This window comes from Camelus bactrianus, chromosome 11 (genome assembly GCF_048773025.1).
Source record: "Camelus bactrianus isolate YW-2024 breed Bactrian camel chromosome 11, ASM4877302v1, whole genome shotgun sequence".
Lineage (NCBI taxonomy): Eukaryota > Metazoa > Chordata > Mammalia > Artiodactyla > Camelidae > Camelus > Camelus bactrianus.
In genome coordinates this window covers 45,175,695-45,199,912 of record NC_133549.1, presented here as the reverse complement: position 1 = coordinate 45,199,912, position 24,218 = coordinate 45,175,695, and the positions used below count along the sequence as shown (strand labels likewise).

Genomic DNA, 24,218 nt, shown 5'->3' with positions numbered 1-24,218 from the left:
TGATGAATAAAATATTTTTATTGCTTTCCTAAAATCCCTTCTTTCATATACCAAGATTCCTTTAGTTAGGTCCTCTGTTATCCTAAATGCTCTCCTCTGGTCATGAGCAGGTGAGAACCTGTTTAGCCAAGATAAGCAGGCTGCCTCAGAACTTCCCACAGGGAAAACCGAAATCTGATTCTTCTCTTTTTTTCACTTAGTCTCTAGGTTGAGAACTCCAAGTAGTAAGAGACACAGGATAAGAATGGGAGAGACTGAGCCTTTTTGAGAGTCTGCTCCTCTGCTGAATGCCACTTTGAAGGGAAAGAAGAAGTCGAATGGCAATTTCCAGTCCATCCTGGGTTGGCCTCTTGGAGGCTCAGGCTTCTGGGTAATGTCCACAAAGGTCACAACAGTTGTCAAAGATACTTCTGTTTCATGTTGGGTATCCTGCAGAAAGAATGTGCATGACAGGTCAGAGCTTGGCACCCATCAAAGCCCTCCAATTTGACTGCTATTATTACTTCCCTGAAGAAAGACTCAAAACAAATTGCTCTAAGCAAGATGTGCCTCCCACATTGGTCCTATGTAGTTCTCTTTCTATTGAGACACAAGGAAATGAATTTTTTAGCAACAGTCCATGACACCAGAACTGTGAACAGTTACACTTAGCTGACTCTAGCTTCCCCTCAACTGGGGAGCTGCCTGATATCAGAAAGGCCAGACTGCAAAACTCCTGCTATTATGTATTTAGCACCTCTCCCTTACCAGGTCCCAGAAGGCTCCAGCCTCTGAAACAGTACACATGTACTAATGGAAGCAGTAGTGGCAATTCTATTCATTCTTCTGTTGTAGAAAGAAATGTGTAACTTCATAGAAAAAGCAAAGAACTCAGCAATGTAGATAAATAACCCATCAGATTCACAGAATCTCAGGGTTAGAAAGGATCCTCACAACCACCCACCAATTCAAGTCAGATGAAACAGATGCTCCCAGGAAAAGGGACCCTGTCAAGCTGACCCAAGTATCTGATGTAACAGATGTAGCTTTGGTGGATATGGTTGCAGCTTGATGACTGGAATCATGTTTATCTAAAATGAATTCCCTTTGTTCTGACTCTGTGCTTACCAAGCAAACTTTTTATTACAATGACAGTAAGTAACTATCTTGTTGAACCAGAAATGAAGATTTTCTCCATCTACCTTCCTTTGCTCTAATGTCACATGTTATCTCTGCCTGGAATAACCATTCTACAGATGTTTTTAAAATAAATGAATGTGGGGCCAGTACTGTGATAATCTTACATGTCATATTAGCTCTTTGGGTTCTTTTTTTTTCTTAAACAGTAAAGCTCATGTGGGACTTGGAGTGGAACTAATGTAACTTCAGCGGCACTGAAAGACCCACGTACATTCCAAGGACAGCCAGCTGAGGCTGAAGCTGCAGAGGGGCTCCTGATTCCAGCCAGACATTGAAGACTGGCTGAGACTAACCTGACAAAGAAAATGGGGAGGAGTTTATTACTTAAGAATAAGTAATAAACTTTCTTTAGACTTTAACTTCAAAGAGGATTGTTAGGACTTTAATTTTTCCCTAGGAACTTTATATTGGAGAGCAGATATATGTTCAATTTTTGGAGCAAATCTTTGCAGTTGACATTATTAAAATGTGTTAATTTTGTTACTTATCTCATTTCAGAATGCCTGATGAGCTTTATAAACTGGGATGGCTTGTCTGGGATGAAATAGAATAGGGAATAAATTTTCAGCCTTGGGTTCAGTGTTGTCTAAGATTTGATTTAATTAGTATGCTATTCTGACTCATTTCAGAGCCTTGGGGGGAGGGCAAAATTTAAACTACCTACAAACAGTCCCATGAAGAACTGTGGTTAGAACTGAGGTAGTAGCCTCATGATAGAAGAGTCTGGTTTTACATTGTTAAAATTGTTAAAAATTTTAATTGTTTAATTGTTAACAATTTTAAAATTGTTAAAAAATATTTAAGAAAGGTATATTATAAAAAGAAACAGAATAAGAAAGAGCTCTCAGATATTAAAAATATGATAGCCAAAATAAAGAAATTTAGTAAGACTAAAAGACAAAGTTGAGGAATTCTTCTAGAAAGAACAAAAAGATAAAGAGGTAGACAATAAGAGAAAAGAAAAAAAATTAGAGAATCAATCTAGTGATCCTGTAACAGATTAACAAGAGTTCCAAAAAGAGAACAGAAAACAGTGGGGAGGAAATTATTAAACATATAATAATAATTGAAATTTATCAGAACTGAGTTTTAAGAGTAAAAAAACCTCATAAATTGTTTGGTAAGATGAAGAAAAAAACCCCACTCAAGGCCTAATATTGTGGAAGCTTCAGACTACTAGGAGTAAAAATAATACCTTAAAATGGCTTCTGAACAGCAGTACTGGAAACTAGAAGGATGCTTTCAAAATTGTGAGTGAAAGTCATTTTCAGTCTAGAATTTTATACCTAGCCAAATGATCAATTATGTATCATGATGATGACAATGGTGGTTGAATAAAGTTATCTTTAGCAAAGAGGTTATAAGAATTTGAGATCTACCAAAACAAGAGAGTAAAGCAGTAAAAATGATAAAGTACTGTCTAGTAAACAGTGACTCTAACACAAGCAGGAAGCAAGGGGAATCCCCAAGATGACAGTAAAAGAAAGTTCCGTAACAACTGCGGGGCAGTAACTAGTCCATTATACATCAGGTTATGGAGGTCTCCTTGAAGAAAATATGTAGGGAAAGTAGAACAAGTAACAGTATTGGCAAGTTCAGCTGTTTGGAAAACTGCATCGAGGGGCATTTTATAGAGCTTTGGAGTATGGGGGAAGTCTTAGCCATTAGCTCAAAGAAAACTAAAGAAATGAAATGAGGTAATTATTAATTTCAGGAAGAATGAGCATTTCTCAAAAATTCAACTACTTGGCTCAACATAAATATGTAATCATAATAATGAAACACTGAACATTGATTTAATAAAACATTTTGATATTAACTACATTAGGAGAGTGGTGGGATGGGTAGGAGGAGAGTAACAGAGCTAAACTCACCTATGAAAATAGGACATCAATACAGTATCTACAAACTCCAAAATGAAGAGATAACTGAGTATGATATTGCTTACAGATTGAGGCAAATACCAGAAGAAAGAGTAAAAGAGTTAAACATGTTAATTTCTGGAGAGCAGGATGGTGAGGAGGGATATAGGACTTTATTTTTTAATAGACCCTCTTTCCTGGCATTTTTTGCTTTTAAAAATATGCTTATGTTATTTTGATAATTACTAATACAATAAATTTGATAATTACTAATTTATTTGATAAATTATATCATTATCTAGCATTAGCCTAATCCGCAGGGGAACTCTGAGCTATAAGGTAGGCTTCACAGCCCCAACAATTTGTGTGGTCCCAGCCTAAGGCAAGGGTTTCATACTCCTGGCCTTTAAGTCATTAGTTAAGGGCCATCTGGGAGATGTATATTTCCAGTCACCTGACAGGCAAAGTGGGTTCCAGAAGCTTGAGGGCGGCCTTCTAAAACAAACAAAACCAAATTAAAAAAAAGGGGTGGGGAGGGGATGAAAAATATGAGGGTTATTCTGCCACATATAAAAGAACTGAATGAAATGCCCAAAATAAATTCTATCCATCATCCTTGACTCATTCTCTCCCTCAACCTCCACATCTAAGCGATCAAGTCCTAGCTGTGACAGCCTTAAGTCCCTTGAACTCTACTTCCTGCAGCCCTCACAGCCCCCACCTGGACCCAGGGTATCAGCATCTCCTGGAGAATTTCCATAGCAGTGTTCTAAATCTCACCTCGGTACTGCTCCACACCTTCCATAAAGGGAGGGATGATGCCTGCCTTGTCTACCACACTATACCTAGCACCAAGCATGATACTTGACACAAGGTAGGCACTCAGTAAAGATCTTTTGTTGCACAAATGAGTAGAGGTATTTTGGAGATACAGAACTAATAGAACAGATAAATAAATCACAAGGTAGAAAATTTAAGAGTCTGCAGTTATAGATCACTTTGACTCCTTATCCTTCCCACCACACTGTAATTAGGATCCCTAAAGGTTGTGCTTCATTTATTCACATATTTATTAATATTTCATATGAAATGCTTATTCTTCATGTGTAAAAAATACAACCTCTATATTTGTGTGGAGGTTTGGAACAAGCGCTGTCTAAAAGACAGTCCAATAATTAAAAGGAACTTGAATGCACTTGCCAGGTCACTGGATAATACTGAATGTTACTGACCCATTTTAGAATTTGTGTTTTAATGCCACATGAAGAACAAGGTTTCAAAGTTCAGTTCAGTATATTATACATCAATTCTGAAGTCTAAAGGTTTTTATTTGCATTTTAAAAGTTATGTATAAGCAAAATTAGAGAATTCATTGTTTAGCATGTGCAGCAAGAAGAACACTGGAAAAAAAAATCCCTCAAAGTCTGGTTATCTCATTTCTTTTATTAAAGCAAAAGGCACATAGCCAAGTCAGTGCATTTCTTTTACTATGGATCTAGTTCTGTTATTTTTGGTTGACTTAATTTATTTCTAACTTAAGGTATATATGATGATAACTTCATCATAATAATGATAACTTCAGAAATTATCACCAACAATATATACTCATTTTCTATGTCAAATCAGTACAAATGAAAAGAAAACAATCACTATTAGATAAAAAGCTGTAGATACCATCTCTTAGATTTATGTTTTTGTATTTACATGTCTCAGACTATGGACTATAACAGATTCGTCTTCAGCTCGTAACTGAGCTGTGAGAGTTCTTTAAATACAAGAGCTCTGTCAGATAAATGTACTAGAAATAATTCCCCCCTAGTCAGTGGCTTTCTCCCATTTTCTTAAGTGTCTTTTTGTTTTAACTTTTTATTAGGGTATAATTTATATACAATAAAATGTACACATCTTACATGTTCAGTTCAATGAGTTCTGACAATTGTATAGCTATGAAGTCAACACCCAAAACAAGATCTGGAATGTGCTCATCATTTCAGAGAGTTTCTTTGTGACTTTTTCCAGTCTATTCTCTGTCAGCAACCACTTTCTGGCTTTTATCACTAAAGATTAGTTTTGCCTATTCTTATACTTCATATAAATGGAATCTTATAGTGTATTTTTGTGTGTGTTTGGCTTTTTTTGCTCAAGACAAATGTTTCTGAGATTCAGTAATTCATTATTTTTATTGCTGGGTATTCCATTGTGTGAATATACCACAATTTACCCATTCTCCTGATGAGGGATATTTAGGTTGTTTCCAGTTTTGTGCTATGAAGACTAAGCTGCTATGAACATTCTTGTACAAGTCTTGTTTTTGTACATATGTTTTAATTTCTTTTGGGTAAATACCCAGGAGTAAAATTGCTTGGTCATAGGGAAGATGAATTTGTAAAAGACCAATGGTTGTACCACTTTTCATTCCCATTAGTAATGTATGAGAACTCCAGCTGTTCTACATTCTTGCAAGACTTCACGTTATCACAATCTTTTTGATCTTAGCTGAATATTCTATTGTATATTCTAGTGAGTGATGTCTCATGCTTTTAATTTTCGTATCTCTGAAGACTAACAATGTTGAGCACTTTTTCATGTTTATTGGTCATTTGTTTATCTCCTTTTGTATAGTATCTGTTCAAATATTTTGCCCATTTTTTAGTGTGTGTGTGTGTGTGTGTGTGTGTGTTTGTCCTTGCATTATTTATTTGTGGGTGTTCTTTATATGTTCTGGATATGATCTTTTGTTAGATAATGCACTGAGAAATATTTTCTCCCAAACTAAGCCTGGGTTTTCATTTTCATAATGGCATCTTTTGATGGCAGAGATTTTAAATTTTGATGAAATCAAATTCATCAGATTTTTAGTTTTATGGTTAATGATTTTGGGGTTTTGTCCAAGAAATTTTTGCCTACTTTAGATTTGTAGAGATATTCTTCCATGTTTCTTTTAGAAGCTTTATGACTCTGGATTTCATGTATAGGGTTATGACTGAAGCACAAATACTTCTTGTGTGTGGAATTAATTCATTCTCCACCCCCTCCATATGTTTGTTCAGTAGTCCAGTTTTACCCAGCTCTTTCAGCACCAACTGTTTTTTAAAAAGTTCTTTTCCCATTGAATTGATTTATGGATCTATTTTTAGGACTCCTGATTTGTCTCATTGGTCTGTTTGTCTATCCATTTACCAGTACCATACTGATATTTAGAGCAAATCCTAAAATCAGTAGAGTAAGTCCTCCAACTTTGTTCTTTTCCAAAATCGTTTTGGCTATTCTAAGTCCTTGGCATGTTCATGTAAATTTTAGAATCAGCTTGTCAATTTCCACAAAAATGGCTACTTGGATTTTTTGGGTTTGCATTGATTCTATAGATCTATTTGGGGATAGATATCTTAATATTGAGTCTTCTTTCTTCTCCATGAACATGGTACACCACTCCATTTATTTAGTTCTCCTATAATTTCTCTCAGTAATGTTCTACAGTGAAGAAGTCTTGCATTCTTTTTGCTAAATTTGTTCCTAAGTATTTTACGTTTTTTCATGCTAGTGTGAATGAAACTAAATAAATTCATCTTTAAAGTAAAATCTAGTTAATTTTAGGTATTTTTCTAGTAATAAGCAGCTCTTTGTAGGAAATTGCCCTCAGCAGGGACCGCTTTTATTGTCACAGCAAAGCTATATTGTAACTAACTTTTAAACCAGGCACTCCATGCTCCACTCATCTTCAGCCCTAGCACACCTTTCAGATCATTTGATCACACAATACGTTGCCTAACCTATTGGTTCTTTCCATAGATCAAAGAAGTAGAAATGGAGAATAAGTAATTAACAGATGGCCAGATCTCCCTAGCTTCCCCTTCAGTAATCTCATGAACAAACTGTGTGAACAAGACAGCATCTAAAGAAAGATCACAAGAAGTCGACAAGTCTGTATGACAAGCCTGCATGCAGTGGGAGATGGTGACGACTCTGACCCCCTATCAATGCTTAACTGAGATTACTTCTCTTTTTCCCTTTAAAAACTTTCTTGGCTGAGCAGAATCTTTGGAGTTGGTTTCTGGGGACACTGAGTCCACCATCTCCCCAGATTGTTGCTTCTGCTTAAAAGCAACTTTCCTTTCCACCAATAATTACCTCTCAATATTAATTTTTAAGCAGCAAGCAGCCAGGCCTGAGTTCAGTTACATAGTGATTCTGAGAAAGTTTAGTTATTACAAAAGCAGTTAATTATATTGTAAAAAGTTAAAGAATAATGACGAATTAAAAGAAATAAAAACACCATATTTCCATCACTAAGATACCACTAGTAACACTTGTATCTTTATCTATACACACAGACTGATCAATGTATGCATTTTTAACTATATGAGATCATACTGAAAAGCCTGTTTTACAATCTACATTTAAAATGAACCTCTACTTTTTCATGTTAATAATATTTCTTTCTATCTAAAATATAGTCCATATTCATTTTCTCAACTATCCCAACATATACTTTACAATTGTTTGTCCAAATCAGAATCCAATGCAAAAAAAAAAAAACAAAAACAAACATGAGTTGCATCTGTTTGTTATATTCATGAGTCTCTTTTAATCTAACACAATCAGCTATGGTAGTATTATGATTGTGAGAACTTATTTAACTATAAAGCATATTGTAAAGGCCCATGTAAAGTTAATCTTTCCTCATATAAGTACATGATTTTAGGGAGTTAGCTGATATCTGGTACTAACACTATGATTTTAGGAGAATTAATGATTTAAACAGTGAAATTAAGAATAATAATTTCTGAAAAATAATCAGTGAATTATTTATATATAATATTTTCCAGATAACAAATACATCATTTCTCCATATAAAAACATATATTTCAGGGAGAATCCAGTGAAAAATTTAAAATTCCTTCCCTTGTTTTAAAGATGTCAATGAAGTTATCAAGATTTTCAAATGAATCAAAGAAAGTGAATGTGTGAAAGAGTAGATGTTGCTAAACATCGTGTATCAGGGGAAGATCTTAAGTGGCTGTATATTTTGACATACGAAATAATGAGCATATCTTTCAAAGTTCTTAAAAAAAAAAAAAGAGGTAATAAGATAAGAAAACAACCCAGTCAACTAGGTAATGTTCTATACAGACTATGGAGAATCACAGAACGGGGCAAAGTACTTCTATAGTCTAAATATTCATTAAGAAAGAGAGGCAAATAGTGGTTGACTGATCCTTGAAAAAGAAAGACTTTAGTGATAGAAACTTTACTGACTGTCACAGCAACCAGGTTCACTGGTGGTGTTACTGTTGTCCCTTCTTGGAAGAGAGGTCAGTTGGTATTCTAGAAGACATCAACAGAAAAGAGAAACAGAACTCTCTGTTGCCAATTCAGCCTCTTCCGAGTCCTGTCTTTTGTAGCTATTGTTTCTAAAATCTAATGTTGAATTATTCTTATTTTGTTTAGTGTTCTTTATCTTTCCTAGTATACTGCCTGTTTAATTAAGAGATTATGGCAGAGATTCTTAGCCTACCTTCAAGAAATCACTAAATCCCTTGAAACTATATAAAGAATGCTGTGTGTCTGTGTATTCTTCCAGTAAGTCAATAGCTTTCAACAGATTCTCAGTGGGGTCCATAAGATTAAAAACCTCTAAGACAGACTGGTAGAGAGACTGGCAGTCTTTCTATTATCTGGTATTTGATTGAGGTAAAGAACACTGCCAATTTTTTTTTTTTTTTTTTGGAGGAGGGAGGTAATTAGGTTTATTTATTTGATGGAGGTACAGGGGATTGAACCCAAGACCTTGTGCATGCTAACCACATACTCTACCACTGAGCTATATCCTCCCCTCCTCCCCAACTTTCAGTTACAATGAATAAAAGGCATTTATTAAATAAAACAGTATAATCAGCTTTGAAATGTAGTCAGATTCTCTAAAAGTGTTTTTCAAATTTCAAACTGTGACCCACTAGTGTCTAGCTGTAAAAAAGGTCACATAATAAACTATGACAGAATAGACAATATCACAGAGAATGTTGCATAAAGATATTATTTCATAAAAATTTTCTTTCAGTTTTATATATGTGTGTATTATAAGCTGGATTTTGATGTAAAATATATTTCTTACCATGGGTGATAGCCAACAAAAGTTGAGAAACACTGCTCTAATGCCTGCTTATCTCTTGTGTTTTGCTCTAAACCTATTTGATATGCTATTTCTAAGGAAATTTGAAACAAAAAAAGATATGACAATAAAATGACAATATGATGAGCAATATTTAATATTCACTATGTGCCAGGAAATTTGTTAAATGTTTTATTTTATGATCTCATATAATCTGCACAACCCGTAGTATTATTATTAATCTCCACTTTATAGTAAGTAGGAGAATACTTAGATTTAGAGAAATAAAAAGAACTTAATTTGGACCTAGGTCTGTCAGATTCAATGCCCATGCTCTTAATTACCACCCTCAACTTCAGGCAACAGGTCTCCCAGATAATCCCAAAATGATGATCCACTTAAAGATACAAATGAATTGAATATTATAATTCCAGAAAAGGTTCAGAGCCTTAATCCTGTGATGCTATGTTGTTCTTTTCACTCTCATTATTTTGGTTTTAACAGAGCCAAAATATTCTGTAAAACTGGTTGTTTTTTCCTTGAGATATATTTTCTTCTTTAAGTTGAAAAAGAAGTTTATATTCAGACAAAAAAAAAAGATATATTTTATTAAGCCCCAAACTTAATGATCCCTTTAAAGGTCCAATTAGAACAAAAACATAAGCAGCAGAGTACCATGTAAATAAATCCTATTTATTTCATAGATTTGAGAATTCAGTATTTATTAAAAAAAAACACTTATAAAAAATAGTGCCTGTCACAGAGTAAATGTTCAATAAATGTTTTGCTATTATTATTATCATACAAGAAGACAGGGAAGTCATACAGTGTTTTGCTTAAAATCTTCCCCATTTTGTAGTATGTTCTTGGGAACATTTCAAAAATTTTGCTCCTTCTCTTTTTAAAGTGAGAGGAATTTAAACATACTTAGACACACTAAGTTGACTGACATTGCGTGGGTCAGATCAATGTCGACTACAACCTTTCAAAGGGTGGCTGGTGGGGTTGGGAGAAGAATTGCAGAAGATACACCTTCTTCAGCAAGTGTAACTCTTCTTTTTATTTTAGAAGCTTTGGAATATGTACACTAGCTTTCTTTGAACAGGCTCTTGCTATGATGAGAAAGAAATTTCACAGGAGGTCTTAAAAGACAAGCCTGTGTGGATAAGGGAAGTGGTTTAAAGTTAAGGACAAATAATCAGCATAAATGCAAAAAGAAAAAGTGAGTATGTTTATGTGACTGCAGGAGAAAATTTCCAGTCAAGATTGAAGAAGTAAAACAAAAAAAATCTTTCAATACAGATAATAAAATTATCTATTATAGAAAGAAATAATTGCACTTGCTTAACTTTTTTTGTGATATGACACCAGTGTTTCATAACTCCTTTTACTTTTACAGGGGCATAGCATCTTTCATGGAAGTGAGCTTCTCAAGTCAGCCCTTAAAGTGAACATTTCTGTATAGGCAAAATTACCTTTGCAAATCCTTCAAATCACTCTAAGGTACATGATTTTGTATATGCCATATGACCCCTCAATAAACTCAACAGTTAATTTTTACTCTATCATTGGAATAGATACTGTGTCTTCAGTTATGCATGAATGAAGGACAGCTGAAATTTTCAACTGTCAACCACTTAGGACAGTTAGATGTCAATGACTGCAAGAGTGATTTTGTAGAGGGGACAGACTAGCCTGAAAAGCTAACCTCTACTAAATACTAGAAAAAGATAATGATTAAAAATATCTAGACAAGAAAGAGGCACTGAGCAGCTTCCATGCCTAAAAGAGCCAGAGATTTAGGGGAATAAAAAGAACAATTCTATAGGTATCTTCCCAAACTACACAGGTATTCATAAATAAAGATACAGTTCATAAAAATAAAACAATAGATTCAGTGCAGTATCTGTAACAGATTAAATGACTCTTACAGAAAGAGTTCTATTTTATTCAGTAAACCAGCACAGAGAGAATAGAATGTTCTTATCAACACAGTTTCTAGCAACCTGAGTTTTAACACATTTATAGGCATAAAGAGCTAAGGCTTGACAACTCTGTTGTGAGGGAGGAGCTAAAGACATTTTACTTCTGACCGAAATGTAGTCTCTACTTTCTTTCTTCTCTGGGATGTAAATGCAATGACTTAGAGGTAATAATTTCAATTAGTTTTAATATAAACTGGCATACCAGTTTATACATGAATCAGTTTACCAGGACCTAATCATTTCTGTTTTTGAACCTCTAAAGCTAAAGGTTAGGTTCTAAAACCAAGGCAGATGCTAAAGCTGTCTTAGGCACATCATAAAGATCAAGAATATGTTTACTACATATTAAAATTATTTATTTTATTGGAGCACAATCAAACAAGAATTGATGACTACAAACTAGTCACAGAAGTAACTTTAACAATCAATAGGTTCAGAAACTCTAATAAACATGTGACCATCATACTGAATACCATTATAGAAAGTCTTTTCTCTGGTTGAATCAACCAGTATAGTAATTGCGGTATAATAATTTAAAAGAAACTAACCTATACTATAGTCCAGTCTCATGAAATTAAACAAAACAAAACAAAACACAGGGGTAAAAAAGGATATAGATTGTATTCACCATGGAAACATGCTAATTTCAGTAACCAGGCAGGGAGGATAGACTTGAAAGTTAATTGTGTCAGCTCAGTCTAACCAAACATTGGCTGATAGCATAAACTGGCTCTCAGAAGTTAAAGAATTATCTGGTCATCAAATGGCTGATAAGACAATCTAGGCTTTGCAGGGCTTGGTGGTTCTTCATGAGTCACGACTTACCTGTATGGGCTGGCATTGGTACAGGAATCGGGCTCCTGACACATGAGCTTGTGGGTTGGACTGGAGGCCTATATAGGCCCACAATATCTGGATCTCCAGGGAAACTGGTACGACACAGCAGGAAGTACAACGCATAGCCTGCAGAAGGGTAAAGAAGATCTGCTTCAAGTGCTGATGATTGCCTATGGTCATTTACCATGCATTAAGTAGCCACTGTATCTTAAACATTACACAATAACAGAGAAGGCAATGTGGCTTAGAGGAAAGTTTAGGTAGAGATATGGCATATAAAACGGTATGCAACTACAGCAGCACAAGATGCCACTGAGGGGCAGTCACTGATTAATTAGGATAGTTACTGAGTGTCTCCTATGTACCAGGCATGTGTCAGGCACTGGCCTTGAGCAGACCACTTGACTGAAGCAAAGTATTTCAACACAAGAACAGTGAAAGACTAAGGAAGGAGATTTGAGGGTTAGATTATGACTCTAGAAGAAGTAATTCCAAGATGCAGGAAGGATTGATGAAAGTGAAGACATAAATTAGGAGGTTACTATAACTTAGCCCATACAAACTATCCTCACGTATGCCTGTGCTTTTTTAACTTCATTTTTTTTTTTATAGTAAGGCTCAGACATGGGCAATAACATGTCTAAACTAGGAATTGGGGAAGACAGACAAATTTATGTTCAATTTATTATGGAAATGTCAAACTGTTTTCCAAACTGGCTCTACCATTTTGCAGTCCCATCAACAATGTCCGAGGGTTCCAGTTTCTCCACATGCTTGCCAACATTTGTTACTGTTCATCTTTAAATTATAGCCGACCCAGTGGTTATGAGGTGGCATCTCCTTGTGGTTTTGCATTTCCCTAATAGCTAATGATGTTGAATATCTTTCATGTGTTTGTCCCAAGTATTTAAAAAAACTTTTTCTTTCACTTAATCTACATTAGGAACATTTTTCTATGTTATCAAATGTTCTTTGAAAATGTGATTTAAAAATGTAAATAGTAGGTTTAAGAATAATAAAGAGTAGTTCCACTATAATCTCAATCCTTGTCACTAACCATCCCCTTTCTTTACTCAGCCATGTATCATCTAAAACCACACTCCCTCAATGTGGCTGTATGAGTTTTAAGAGATTTCAATCTGACTTCAGTTGTCCAAAGGCTGGATCAAGTACATGTATCCACTTATCCCTGCAAGCTCATTAAAAGGAAGGATTATAAGTTATACAAGTATACAAGGAATAAAGTCATATAGTGCTGAGAAAGGGAAAGGGGCACTTTGAAAATAATCTCTAAGGAGAAAGGTCCTTCAAAGTCTGAACTAAAACTCAAAAATTGAAAAAAAAAGATTGATAAACTTCACAACATGAAAATCAACTTCTGCATGGCATAAAAACCATAAACAAAGTTAAAAGACAAATGACAAACTGGAAAAAAAAATCTACAAATCATACTACAGAAAAGACCCAATTTTTCAAATACACAAAAGATTTCCTACAAGTCATAAGACCAGTAATTCAATAAAAATGGGCAAGAGATACAAAGAGATCATAGTGAAGAAAACAAATTGTTCACGTATATGTCAAGATATTCAACCTTACTCAAAGTAAGAGAAAAATAAAACTACAGTGGGATGCTATTTTTCACTTATCAGATGAGCGAAGATTAAAAGTTTGATAACCCAGTGCTGATGAGGGTATGGGGTAACAAGCTGTCTCATAGGTGGATGGTGGGACTGTAAATTGGTACAATCTGTATGGGGAATAAATTGGCAATATTTATTAAAAATTTAAATGCATGCACCTTTTGATCTAGCAGTTCTACTTCTAGGATTTATCATACAGGTTTATTTTCACATGTATGAAATGGTGCTTGAACCAGGTTATAAAACGTTACACTGTGTATAATAGCAAAAGACTGAAAATAACTTGAATGTTTACCAATAAAACTGGCTAAATAAATTAGGCTTATCCATATAATGGAATGCTATGCAACTATACTATGCAAAGAATGAGGAAGCTTATTATGTACTGATAGGGAACAAACTCTGAAGATCAAGTCAACAAAGCAAAGTGCAGAGCACTGTTTATGACATTGTAGCATTTGAATTAAAAAAAAAGAATATGAGTATTCACTTGGGTTAGCATCAACATCTCTGGAAGGAAAAACTAGTAACTTCGTTTGCCTCTGTGGAAGGGAAGAGGTGTCTGGGAGAGAGTTTTATTTTGTACTTTTTGAATTCTGAGCAAAGTATGTATTAAGAAAAATAAACAATTTGAATTTAAATAAAAAGAAATAAACTTAAAGGTACAACTGATTAAAGCCAGGAGGTAGGCAATAGGCAAAAGAGGAAGAAGACAGACTTTATTTTACTTAGACACATACAGATTCCCTCATTTTACTTAGACTGGAATTAAGAGATACACCTCCTGAGCACTGACGTAGCAGGCTACTAGAAAAAGTAAAAACAGAAACAGCTAAATGAGGTTTCTTCAGGGGCAGCGGGTGTTGAGGTTCTTTTCATTTAACATTATTCTACATGGTTTGAATTTTTAACCTGTTAATATATTTTTACTAAATGTAAATGTAAAAAAGTAAGTTTTTATAACAACAGAAAGAACACAATTTCAACCTCAAAGAATCTGCGCTGACCAAATATTCAAGAATATAAGATAATATCTGAAATACATATGAAGTGTATTTAGTTTATTCTTCTCTCATGAGTAAGGTTGATTTTGAACCACAGAGCATACTCTAGTTTTCCTATGGTCAAATTTTTCTCCAAATAAGGAAAGTACCTTACGTATAAACCTAACCGGAAAAAAAAGACTTCAAATGGGCACAATTTCTTACATTCTTTTATGACAACCACACTATCTTTCTTCTATGACAACCACATCATCTAAGGAAACAGGGCTGGTTTTAATTTTAATAAACAAAAGAGGAAAGGGAGTGTCAGTGAGAATGTGTGTCTCTCTCCTTACTGAAACACTGCAGTTCCTGCTGAGGATCCTAGTCCATGCTCCCTTCTGGGCTGGGTCAGCGTTACCAAAGATGGCAACGTGCTCTGGTCTGGGCCTTCCGTGAAGAGTATGATAAATCTCCTGCTGCAAGTGGCTGCAGTCCACCCTTTTTAGCCTGAAATGAAACACCATGGAGGCTGGAGTCCAATCAATGCTCATATAACAATATAACCATATTAGTATACACATACAAACATTAGAAATGATATTATAAATTAGAGGAAATAGTCCTTAGTAGGTATAAAAAACTGTCAAAAAACTCTCAACTATATTCATATTATTTAAAGACTATTCCTAAGTAGCATTCTCTGAATTCTGATTCACAATATAAAAGTTGCCACATCAATGTATTCCCTACAGACAGAGACAAAATTGTGGAAATGATGTGGAAACAAAGAATTACCTGAGCTTGCATCCAGATATTGCATTCACTCCAAACTGTACTTCGTGTCTCTTAACAGAGCAAGTTCCATCACCCTGACTCTGTAAGAGGGTCATCTGAGAAAGCAATGGTCAAGGAGATTGTAACAGAAAAAAAGTAGGCAGATTGGCAATTTTATGGTCTTATTGTTTCCTTAACACTATACTTTATTAATATCATCTTATTCAAGTCACAAATTTTTTTCCTCTAGCAATTAAAAAACAGAGACAATTATGGTTTTTCCAAAAATGGATGACCACGCACCAGCATATAAATATTTCATTAAAACAAGTAAGTCAGTGAGGATCCTCATCCTTAGCTAGTCTAACACAAGTTCTAAAGTCTTTGGTAGCATCAATATTTGAGAACATAATACCTTAATGGTTTGGTAAAGGAAGTCCTAAATAACTAAAAAACGGGGAACCTCAGAATTGGAAAATCCAAGGTCAGTAGCTAAAGCTTTTCTCATTAGGCCGTAAGAGGCCACACAGATCCAAAAAGATACCGAGTGTCTTTTATCACCAGTTAGAGCCAAGAGTGGCTTCCCAACAATATAGCCAGGATTCCCACTTCTAGGACCAGTAACAAAAGCAGCTGCACTCTGTTGAGAAGCCTGCAGAAAGAGTGAAGAAAAGTCAATTATGGAGAAAGGCACGCTCTCCCACCTTCCACTGTGTGGCTTCATACCCACCCTTAAGGCAGTGCTGTAGGCTAGCTGCAATGAACAATTTGGCTTCCTTACACAGCATTTTGCAGAAATTTCTACTCCAGTGTCTTTTACTTTTTTTTATTCACTAAAATAAATCCTGAGGATCTGAACATTGAAATTCACTGTATGCTACTTCTACTAAGGATTATAACTAAAGATCTATCAATAATCTCTCAGTCCTGTTTCTCAAAAATTACTATTAATTTATGGCTATGTTCAGGCTGGCTGAACTAGAGGAATTTAAATGTAATTTAGAAATAATATTTTAATTAACTACAGATGTTCCAGAGATGAACTCTGAGAGACATGGGATTTGGTTAATCACTTAAGGGTAGAGTTGAGAAGAATCTGGACTCTGCTGGGTTCAGAAAGAAATAAGTAAAAGTCAAAAGGTAGCAATTGAGACTGGAAACGTGGATTAAGTTGGAAATGAATGAAACACTGAATGCCCAGAAAGGTGAAAAAAGCTAGATAATTTCTGCAGGATGTTAGCTGAGTTTATGATTTAAAATGACCATTTAAAAAAAAGAATTTGGATTTGTGATTGTAGTCCTGCTTTGTTGGGGACCAGAGACTCAGAGAACATGTTAATGAATGAACATTGTTGAATCCTTATCACCTGTAGTTAAATTATGGAATATTAAATGTCAAAGCTTTATTTGACAGATTGAACTAGGCCTTCATGTTCTTATTCTCTCTCGCATGTGTTAGAGAAGCAAAGAAATATATATCTTTCCCTCTCCATTCCCTATAGAAGGGACCTAACCCTGTAGCGAATGATGAAGTGTTGCTGTAAGGAAGTGCCTGGCTTGACAGTCAGGTTTGTTTGTCCAAAACTGACGGAGACTTTCTGGATTCCAAAAGTCCCATTAGTCTCTATCTCATAGATGACCTGAAATACAAACGTAGAATCAATTATTAAAATTATTTAGTGGGCCAACTATGTTTAGGGCAGAAGATCTTCTGTCTTGAAGGGTTTTACTATAACTGAATGAGGGTACAGCACAGTGACTGTAGTTAACAATATTGCATTATATATTTGCAAGTTGCTAAGAGAACAGATCATAAAAGTTTTACGGTAAGAAAAAAATTGTGATTATATGTGGTGATGAATGTTAACTAAACTCATTCATTTCACAGTACATACATACATTAAATCAGTATGTTGTACACCTAATACTAATACAATGCTATACATCAATTATATCTCAATTTAAAAAAATAACTGGATGAGGGAGACTAAAAAGTAATCTTAAAAATACCATGAAAAGATAAAGTTGACTTCATATTATATCTCCACATGAAAAAAGAGATTAGAGTGAGCTCTTGAAAGAGTTCATGGGACAGGTGAGTTTATGGTAAGAGCTGAAAGGGAAGAAAAATAAGTTTTGATTGTGTACAGAGGTGAGCAGAAGCAGAGGCAGAGGTGAGCATGGAATGGAAACCCGGTTTACTGGGCTGTCACAGTGTCTGAGGCTGAATAAAGATAGTGGCTGGAGATGGATGTCATAAACAAGTGACGGTAACCTTAGATTTCTGAGCATAGTTTTAAAATGATGCTATTATGATAATTCTTACTTTTGTAGGTTGATTAGAAGAGAGAGAGTAGAGGAAAAGAAGCTGACTAGTCTATTTCAGATTTTCAGATGATACTGATTTTGTCAACAAAAGAAACTGCGATCAGTAAAAACCGTAACAGACTGTACATGGGCAAACCAAGAGTAGTCAGAAATAATCTTAATGTTGTAGATGTGAAATGCTGGAGGACAATAGCAATGGAAATAACTGAAACACAGTAGGGAGGAAGGTGGTGGGCTCAGTTTTTGATGTGTTAAGTTTCGGGTAATGCACAAAAATTCATGTGGGGCTGCTCTGGTACTTAATGGAAGATGGAGCATCTCTGGTAATGCCAATCAACATACATTAGTCCAGAATCTGAGGTCAGTGTCCCTACCTGGGAAACAACATTCTGACAGGTGTTTCCAGCCAAGAGAGGAGAGCCAGCCTGTGAGACAAGTGTTACAGGCACCTGAAACTAGAAGGGAAAGAGGGAAATCAATCAAAATTGAAAGCAGCACTTTCTCTTCTACCCGCATAGCATGCTGAAATGAATACTTTCCCTTCTTGACCATCACTGTCCTCTCTCTGTCTATTGCCAGTCTACATACAACTTAAGTTCAAAAGTCATTCTAATTCAGCACTTCTCAAAACGTATTTTTTGGAATATTACTTCTATTAGATATAAAATAAAGGTTCCATGGTCAAATAAGTTTTAGAAATACTATATCTGACACTTCCTCTCTTGGAGATTAATAAGGCCCTCTAGCAATAAATGTTAAAGACTCTAAGAAGGCCACCTCAAATACAGCGTTTAGCTTCATTTAACACAATGTTTCTCAAACTTACCTAATACCTTATCAATTCTTAATTCATAGGGTGCTTATGAATTATATAGAACACACATGGGAAAACATTGTTTTAGATTCTACTTGAACAGTTTGATACATCACACACACACATTCTCTTTCACCATTACAATCTAGAGTGAAATTGCCTCAGATGCAAAGGGACCAAATATTCTCTTTCCTTTTTCCTGATAAACCTTCAATAAACAATCATACCTTTGTATTCTGTGGATCACTCACACCTCTTGGAACCTAGCGTAAGAGAACAGCAGGGTCATGAATGTGCATATGTCTTACAGAAAATCTCCAGGAGCCTGTGGGTTCACGTACTGGTGGTGAGGGGGTAGGGGTCGGGAATCAACATATTTGAATGGCTCACTTCGTCTTTTCTACCTGACTCTTCCTTAGACTAAAATGCCAGGAGGAGGGCTGAAGGGAGGCTGGATGGACTGCGATGCTCAACCACTCAGAGCAGAGCTCTAACAAACCACAAAAGCGAAGTTTTGGTGAAACAGTAAGATGTCACCTCCTCCTACCTTCCCTAGCCAGTTCCATTAGGCAGGAGGGTGAGAATCTCTTATCCTGGCTATCTACCACTAATTCTTTCATCTTTCTTCAGATGACAGAGTTCCAGGCCCTCTACCTTTCATGAAGCTCTTGCGCATTGTGACTTCCAGTTCAGTGCTCTTCCCACAGTCCAAGAGTGGCAAGCATGATGAATTTAAGCACACAGTAGTGACTGTGGGGAGAGAAGGGACACCCACCTTCAAGACTGTGAAGTTATAGTAAGAGGCAGCATCGAGGGCAGGATCCAAGGTACAGCTATCTGCCAGATTCTTGAAGAAACGAGCACAGGTTGTACTTTTACTCTCCAAGAAACCTTAGAATTAAGGGAGTGGTAAATGAGAAAGCCTATTTCAAACTGAACAAAAAGGCTGGCACTTGTGCTCTGGACTCACCTGCAGGATTGCTCTCAGCACAGAGTCCCCCAGCTCCGACTCCTGCAGGCTGCCTTAGCAAACCCATTACAGACCACTGGGGGAAGTATGTCAGAATGGGGTCCCCAGCCTAAACAAAGCAGAGCAGAAAATTATTTACAGTGAGAATGGACTGAACTCCACCAGGAAAGAAAAAGTAGAAACAAAAGTTAACTCAATAGCTTTTTAACGTGGACAATACTGCAAATACTCCAAAAAAGCTGACAATGGCTTACTTATTTGCAGGTGAGTACCTTAAAGATACCTGGTCAACTGTCAGCATGAGGGGAAACACCAAACCAAACAATTCCTCCCCCGCCCCTAGGCTCACCCTGTAAAAAGGTGGTGGCAACTGGGTTTGGAATGTTGAAGTGAATGATTCACCTCCAAACTCTGTAGCCAGGGCCTGGAAGTTGGTTGCATCGACCGTTTGCAGCTTCTGGAAATAGTTTAATTTTGCTAAAATATTTTTAAAAAGAAAAGGGGTTTAGATAAAAGAAAATCATTCATTTTTAAATATCCGGCACACCAAGAAACTAATCTTTAAAAACACTTTTATTGAAGCATAAAATATACCCAGTAAAGTATGCAAATGCACTAATCTTAAGCATAAATTCAAAGAATTTTTAAACATTTACTCTTATTACTCTTAGTACTCTTATTACTACCACTCAGATTAAGTTATAGAACATTTTCCCAGAAGGTTCCCAATACTCCATCTTGAAAGTTAATAATGATTATGATTTCTATCACCTTATAATTGATTTGTAATCTGTTAATTGAATTATTGTTTTAGTATTAAGATCAGTCAGTTCCAAGTCTCTGATGCCAGGAATGTGTACGAGTAGCAATTTGTGATAAAAATAGGAGTCTCAATAATGCTCACATTTGCCCCATACCAGATGAGTCTCAAGTACAACAAAATGGTACTGTTTCCACAGGAACACGGCAGAGTTGGAGACAATATTTGTCTTTTCCAAGTCTTCCAGTTTCCTCAAAAATTCAACTGACCAGTCCTCATAATAAGTACCAACTTTCAAGTATATGAATTTGTCATATTTTGTTCCTTTCACTTTATAATTTCTACATTCAAGATTTCAAATACCCACAAAGAGTATTTTCTGCAAGAATTCTGTAATTCCTATTACAGCAATGTATAAATCTGTCCAAGCTCCTGCAGCCATCTCCTTATGGCACTTTAGAACCAGGAAAGAGTGGTAGGAAAAGGCCTCTGGCATTGTCCCCTGCCCAGAGAGTGGCCTGTGATGGACAACACTCTGCTTTACCACAAAGCAAAAACACGGCCCATACTAGTGCCTTTCATTCTTTATAATTATTGTCATTTGGACAGATTCAAAAGGGAATAAAGACCTGCATCACTGAATGTTAATGAAGATGCCACATTACATAAGCTTGACCTTTATCCTCTGCAACCACAAAGTCTTAATCTTGACTTTCAGCTTTCTGATGGAACGTGAAATGAAGATAATTCTCAATTCTGGGGCCTTTCAGACTGCTCTCTTTCAGTGTATTTCCTAAATCTTTGTTACTCAAAATGTGGTGCACAGACTAGCAGACCAAGCATCACTGGAGAGGTTATTACAAACTCAGAATATTAAGCCACTCTCCAGACCTACTGAGTCAGAATGTGCATGTTAACAAGACCTCCAGGTAATAATATGTGTGCATATTAGAGGCTGAAAATCCTTGCTCTGGAAAAGGTGATGCTAATGCTGCTGGTCTGCAGACCACCTTCTTCCATCTCTGATCCAAAGTCTTCAAATTTTGAAGCTTTCAGGAGCTGTTTAATATAACCTTCAGAACTCATATCCTGAAAACCACATTGAAGAAATACTCATCTCATTAAAAATATAATTAGTGATTTCTATCTTTATAAATGAAAGAAAAGTTCAAGTTAAGCAAAGAAAGAAGATAAGTTGAGATGGCAAATACCCTTCTGGGTATTTCTTAATGGCTTAAAAGAATAAGAGGAAGTTAACATTTTGTCTCCCACTTTAGTGCAAGGATATTGGTGGTAGTGATGGTAAGCAGTGATAATGCAGATGAGAATAGGCTAAGGATAAATAGAATTTTTGCCTAAAATTTCTACCATCATATATGATATATTACACCCAACAGAACTTAATGGTATTTTGACTTAGACTAACACAATTTCAGATGCAGAAGACCATCTAACGCATTCCCATTAGAAAATTCGGATCTGTTGCAAAAGGCCACAGAGCCATCTGGTAGAGCAAGGAGTAAATCACAGATCTCCTGATTCCTGGAGTACGGTTTTTCTGACTCTATCATGTTGCGTAGCCTTTGACGAATAATGTCCCTTACTGTGGGCAAAGATATGTTCCGTTCTTTCCATGTGCTGACAATTTACCTGAGGAGATATGATGTTCTTATAAGGTGACAACAATTCAAAGTATCCTGTAAGTTCTAAGGGATGGTTTCTCAGGAGTGGTTAGGCAAAGAAAGTTCAGAAACACTGGTCTGGAAACAGCGTGCAGTACGGCGTGGGAGGAGGAGGATTAGAAGCAGGGAGCATCAGCTGAATGCTACTGCGATATCCCTGGAGCATGTTCATAGGCTAGAACTAGAAGGCACTGGGAGATTTGGAAAGAATGGGGCAGCCGCAGCCTTATTTTAAAATGGAGCATTTGCCTTGCTCCTTTTACCTTCTCACAACCTGTAAGGCTCCTGATAACTGCTTCCAAATTCAAGTCCCCCCAAACCGAAAATTGGTTATTTTCTGAAACAAATATAGTTTTGCAATTTATTTTCTAATAGGCAGATGCAATCAGGATAAGCTGTAAAGGACATTTAAATCTACTTTGTGTAAGACCATTATTTTGCTTCTTAGATAATAAATTTTAAAATGTATTAGATGTACATCTTTAGAAATGTTAAAGTCATCACTAGTAAATTTCTAAGTCTATTTAAAAATCTTAATAACTCTCTTTCATTTTTATTGCACTCTACAGTTATAGAGCACTTTCATATTCAGGGCTACTGATACTATTTCTCATTTTGCAGTTGAGAAATAAGCCTGGAAATGCTATATGATCTATCCAAGATTGTGCACCCAGTAAATAAATAGAGGGCTGAGACCCAAGACTAATGCTCTTTCCTTATGCTGTTGCCTCATGAAATAAAAATAAGGTTGATACAGACTCATCTGTCAAAGTCATTCATTCAAGTATGACTTGGTACCACCTATGTCAGGCACTGGGGGGATTCAGTGAGTGCTTTCATGAGATTGTAGCAAGTGGGGGATATAGTCTATCTGTAATTATCTGAGCTGAGAGGGGTGACTGAAATTAGAGTTCTGTATGAGTTTTCTGAATCATAGCCAATAGGGCATAAGAGATTGCCAATGTTCACTAATAAGAGAAAGAAAAAGGGCGCAGTGGGAAAGGTAGGGGAGGGAGGATGATAGAGATTCACAGGGGAAAAAAGAGTTTAAAAATCAGAAAAGAAAAAAAAAAGGCCAGAAGCAAAGCCAATTCTCGGTGTTAGGCAATAAGGACAGCCAACATATTTCTACTCACAGTTGTTCACATGGACACAAAACTGCCTAATTCCATTTGAATCCATGAAAACCCTTGAAGGAAATGGGGAATTACTCCTGAAGATAAGAGAGTTGTCCACACACACCCAATGCGAAGACCTGTGAGGAAATAGGAGGGAGAATAGATACATTTAGAAGGATGGTTAGGTCCCAAGAAGGTGCCCCAGGGAAGTTAGTCGGATGCCAAAGAGAGGACTCCTTGGGCAGCCACTGGACAACACCAAGGTCCGATTCTATTGGACAGCCCTGTTCTAGAGAATTTGAAGAAGTGTGCTCCTGGTGAAAACCAAGATAGTTCCACTTCAAGGAGTGGAACTGGGGGTGGGAGGCACGAAGGCTAACTCTTCCTACGTCCAAATGTTATTCTAGGGCCCCAATTCCCTTCGAGGTTCAACCCGAGCATCGAAGCTCACCTCACGCTGCCTGGAAGGCAAAAGGAGAAAACCGTCCTCGGATGGAGAAGATAGCAATCCCTGTCGCAGCAGCAATTAATATCGCAGGCACCAGGTGTCAAGTCACAGACACAGATCGGTAAGACTATGAAAGTACAACATAAAGCAGAGCGAACAGGATGAGGATCCCCACACTCTTCCAAGTGTTAATTCCTCCTCTCCCGACAGACCCTTTACTTTGTGGCAAGTCACTTTGTTCACAGAATTTTGGATCTAAGTCAGTAGTTTCCACTCCCACATCCCCTCCCCTCACCTGGGAAAAGGTCCACGGTCCTATTCCCAGGCGCCGAGGTGGTCACGACAGTAGGGCCCACTGTAGAGATCCCAGGCACTGCCCAGGGAGTTTCAGTGCCCTCGGAGAATGACTGAAGGGTCCCGACCTGCGTCCCTGGCCCCAGGTCTGAAGGAGTGGGCACTGCCCCAGACGGGGAGAAAGATGGCTGAGGCCGGACGCCCGGGGGCACCATTAGGAAGAACACCTGCAGTAGCGCGAGCTGCGAGATGCACATGGGACTGTCGAGAACCTGCATCGGTCAGAGGTGAGTTTAGGCGGTCGCCAGACGCGTCGCTAGAGCGTGGGTGGGAGGAGGCGTATGGCGTCTGACGTCATCCGTATGCGTCTGCTCATTGGCTCATGACGACGGCTGGGAGCTCTTCAGCCAATAGAAGGCGATGTTGTTA

General features: G+C 36.7%; 1 protein-coding gene across 6 annotated transcripts; it reads right to left on the bottom strand.

Moving 5' to 3' along the window:
* TCTN3 (tectonic family member 3) lies at positions 1–24,140 on the bottom strand. 6 transcript variants are annotated; one of them, XM_074373856.1, is made up of 14 exons: positions 23,791–24,140; positions 23,499–23,622; positions 23,066–23,184; positions 19,837–19,964; positions 19,488–19,596; positions 19,293–19,408; positions 18,745–18,780; positions 18,078–18,158; positions 16,890–17,015; positions 15,920–16,027; positions 15,397–15,491; positions 14,955–15,108; positions 11,961–12,098; positions 1–429 (listed from the first exon to the last, which is right to left on the bottom strand). In XM_074373856.1, exons 1-14 carry the CDS (start codon positions 24,065–24,067, stop codon positions 193–195), a joined length of 1,848 nt encoding a protein of 615 aa, XP_074229957.1. In that variant the 5' UTR covers positions 24,068–24,140; the 3' UTR covers positions 1–192. The 6 variants fall into 6 exon arrangements, with proteins under 6 accessions (XP_074229957.1, XP_074229961.1, XP_074229959.1 ...); XM_074373860.1 differs by having other exon boundaries at positions 23,715–23,853; XM_074373858.1 differs by lacking the exon at positions 16,890–17,015.
* Positions 24,141–24,218: the final 78 nt, after the last annotated feature.

Bases quoted from the DNA above. Each gene is read 5' to 3' on its own strand.
- TCTN3 (XM_074373856.1), bottom strand. From the start codon at position 24,067: ATGCAGGTTCTCGACAGTCCCATGTGCATCTCGCAGCTCGCGCTACTG. The intron at 19,409-19,487 runs GTGAGTCCAGAG...CTTAATTCTAAG, and splicing joins TGCTGAGAGCAATCCTGCAG to GTTTCTTGGAGAGTAAAAGT. The intron at 18,781-19,292 runs GTGGGTGTCCCT...CTCTTACGCTAG, and splicing joins ATAACTTCACAGTCTTGAAG to GTTCCAAGAGGTGTGAGTGA.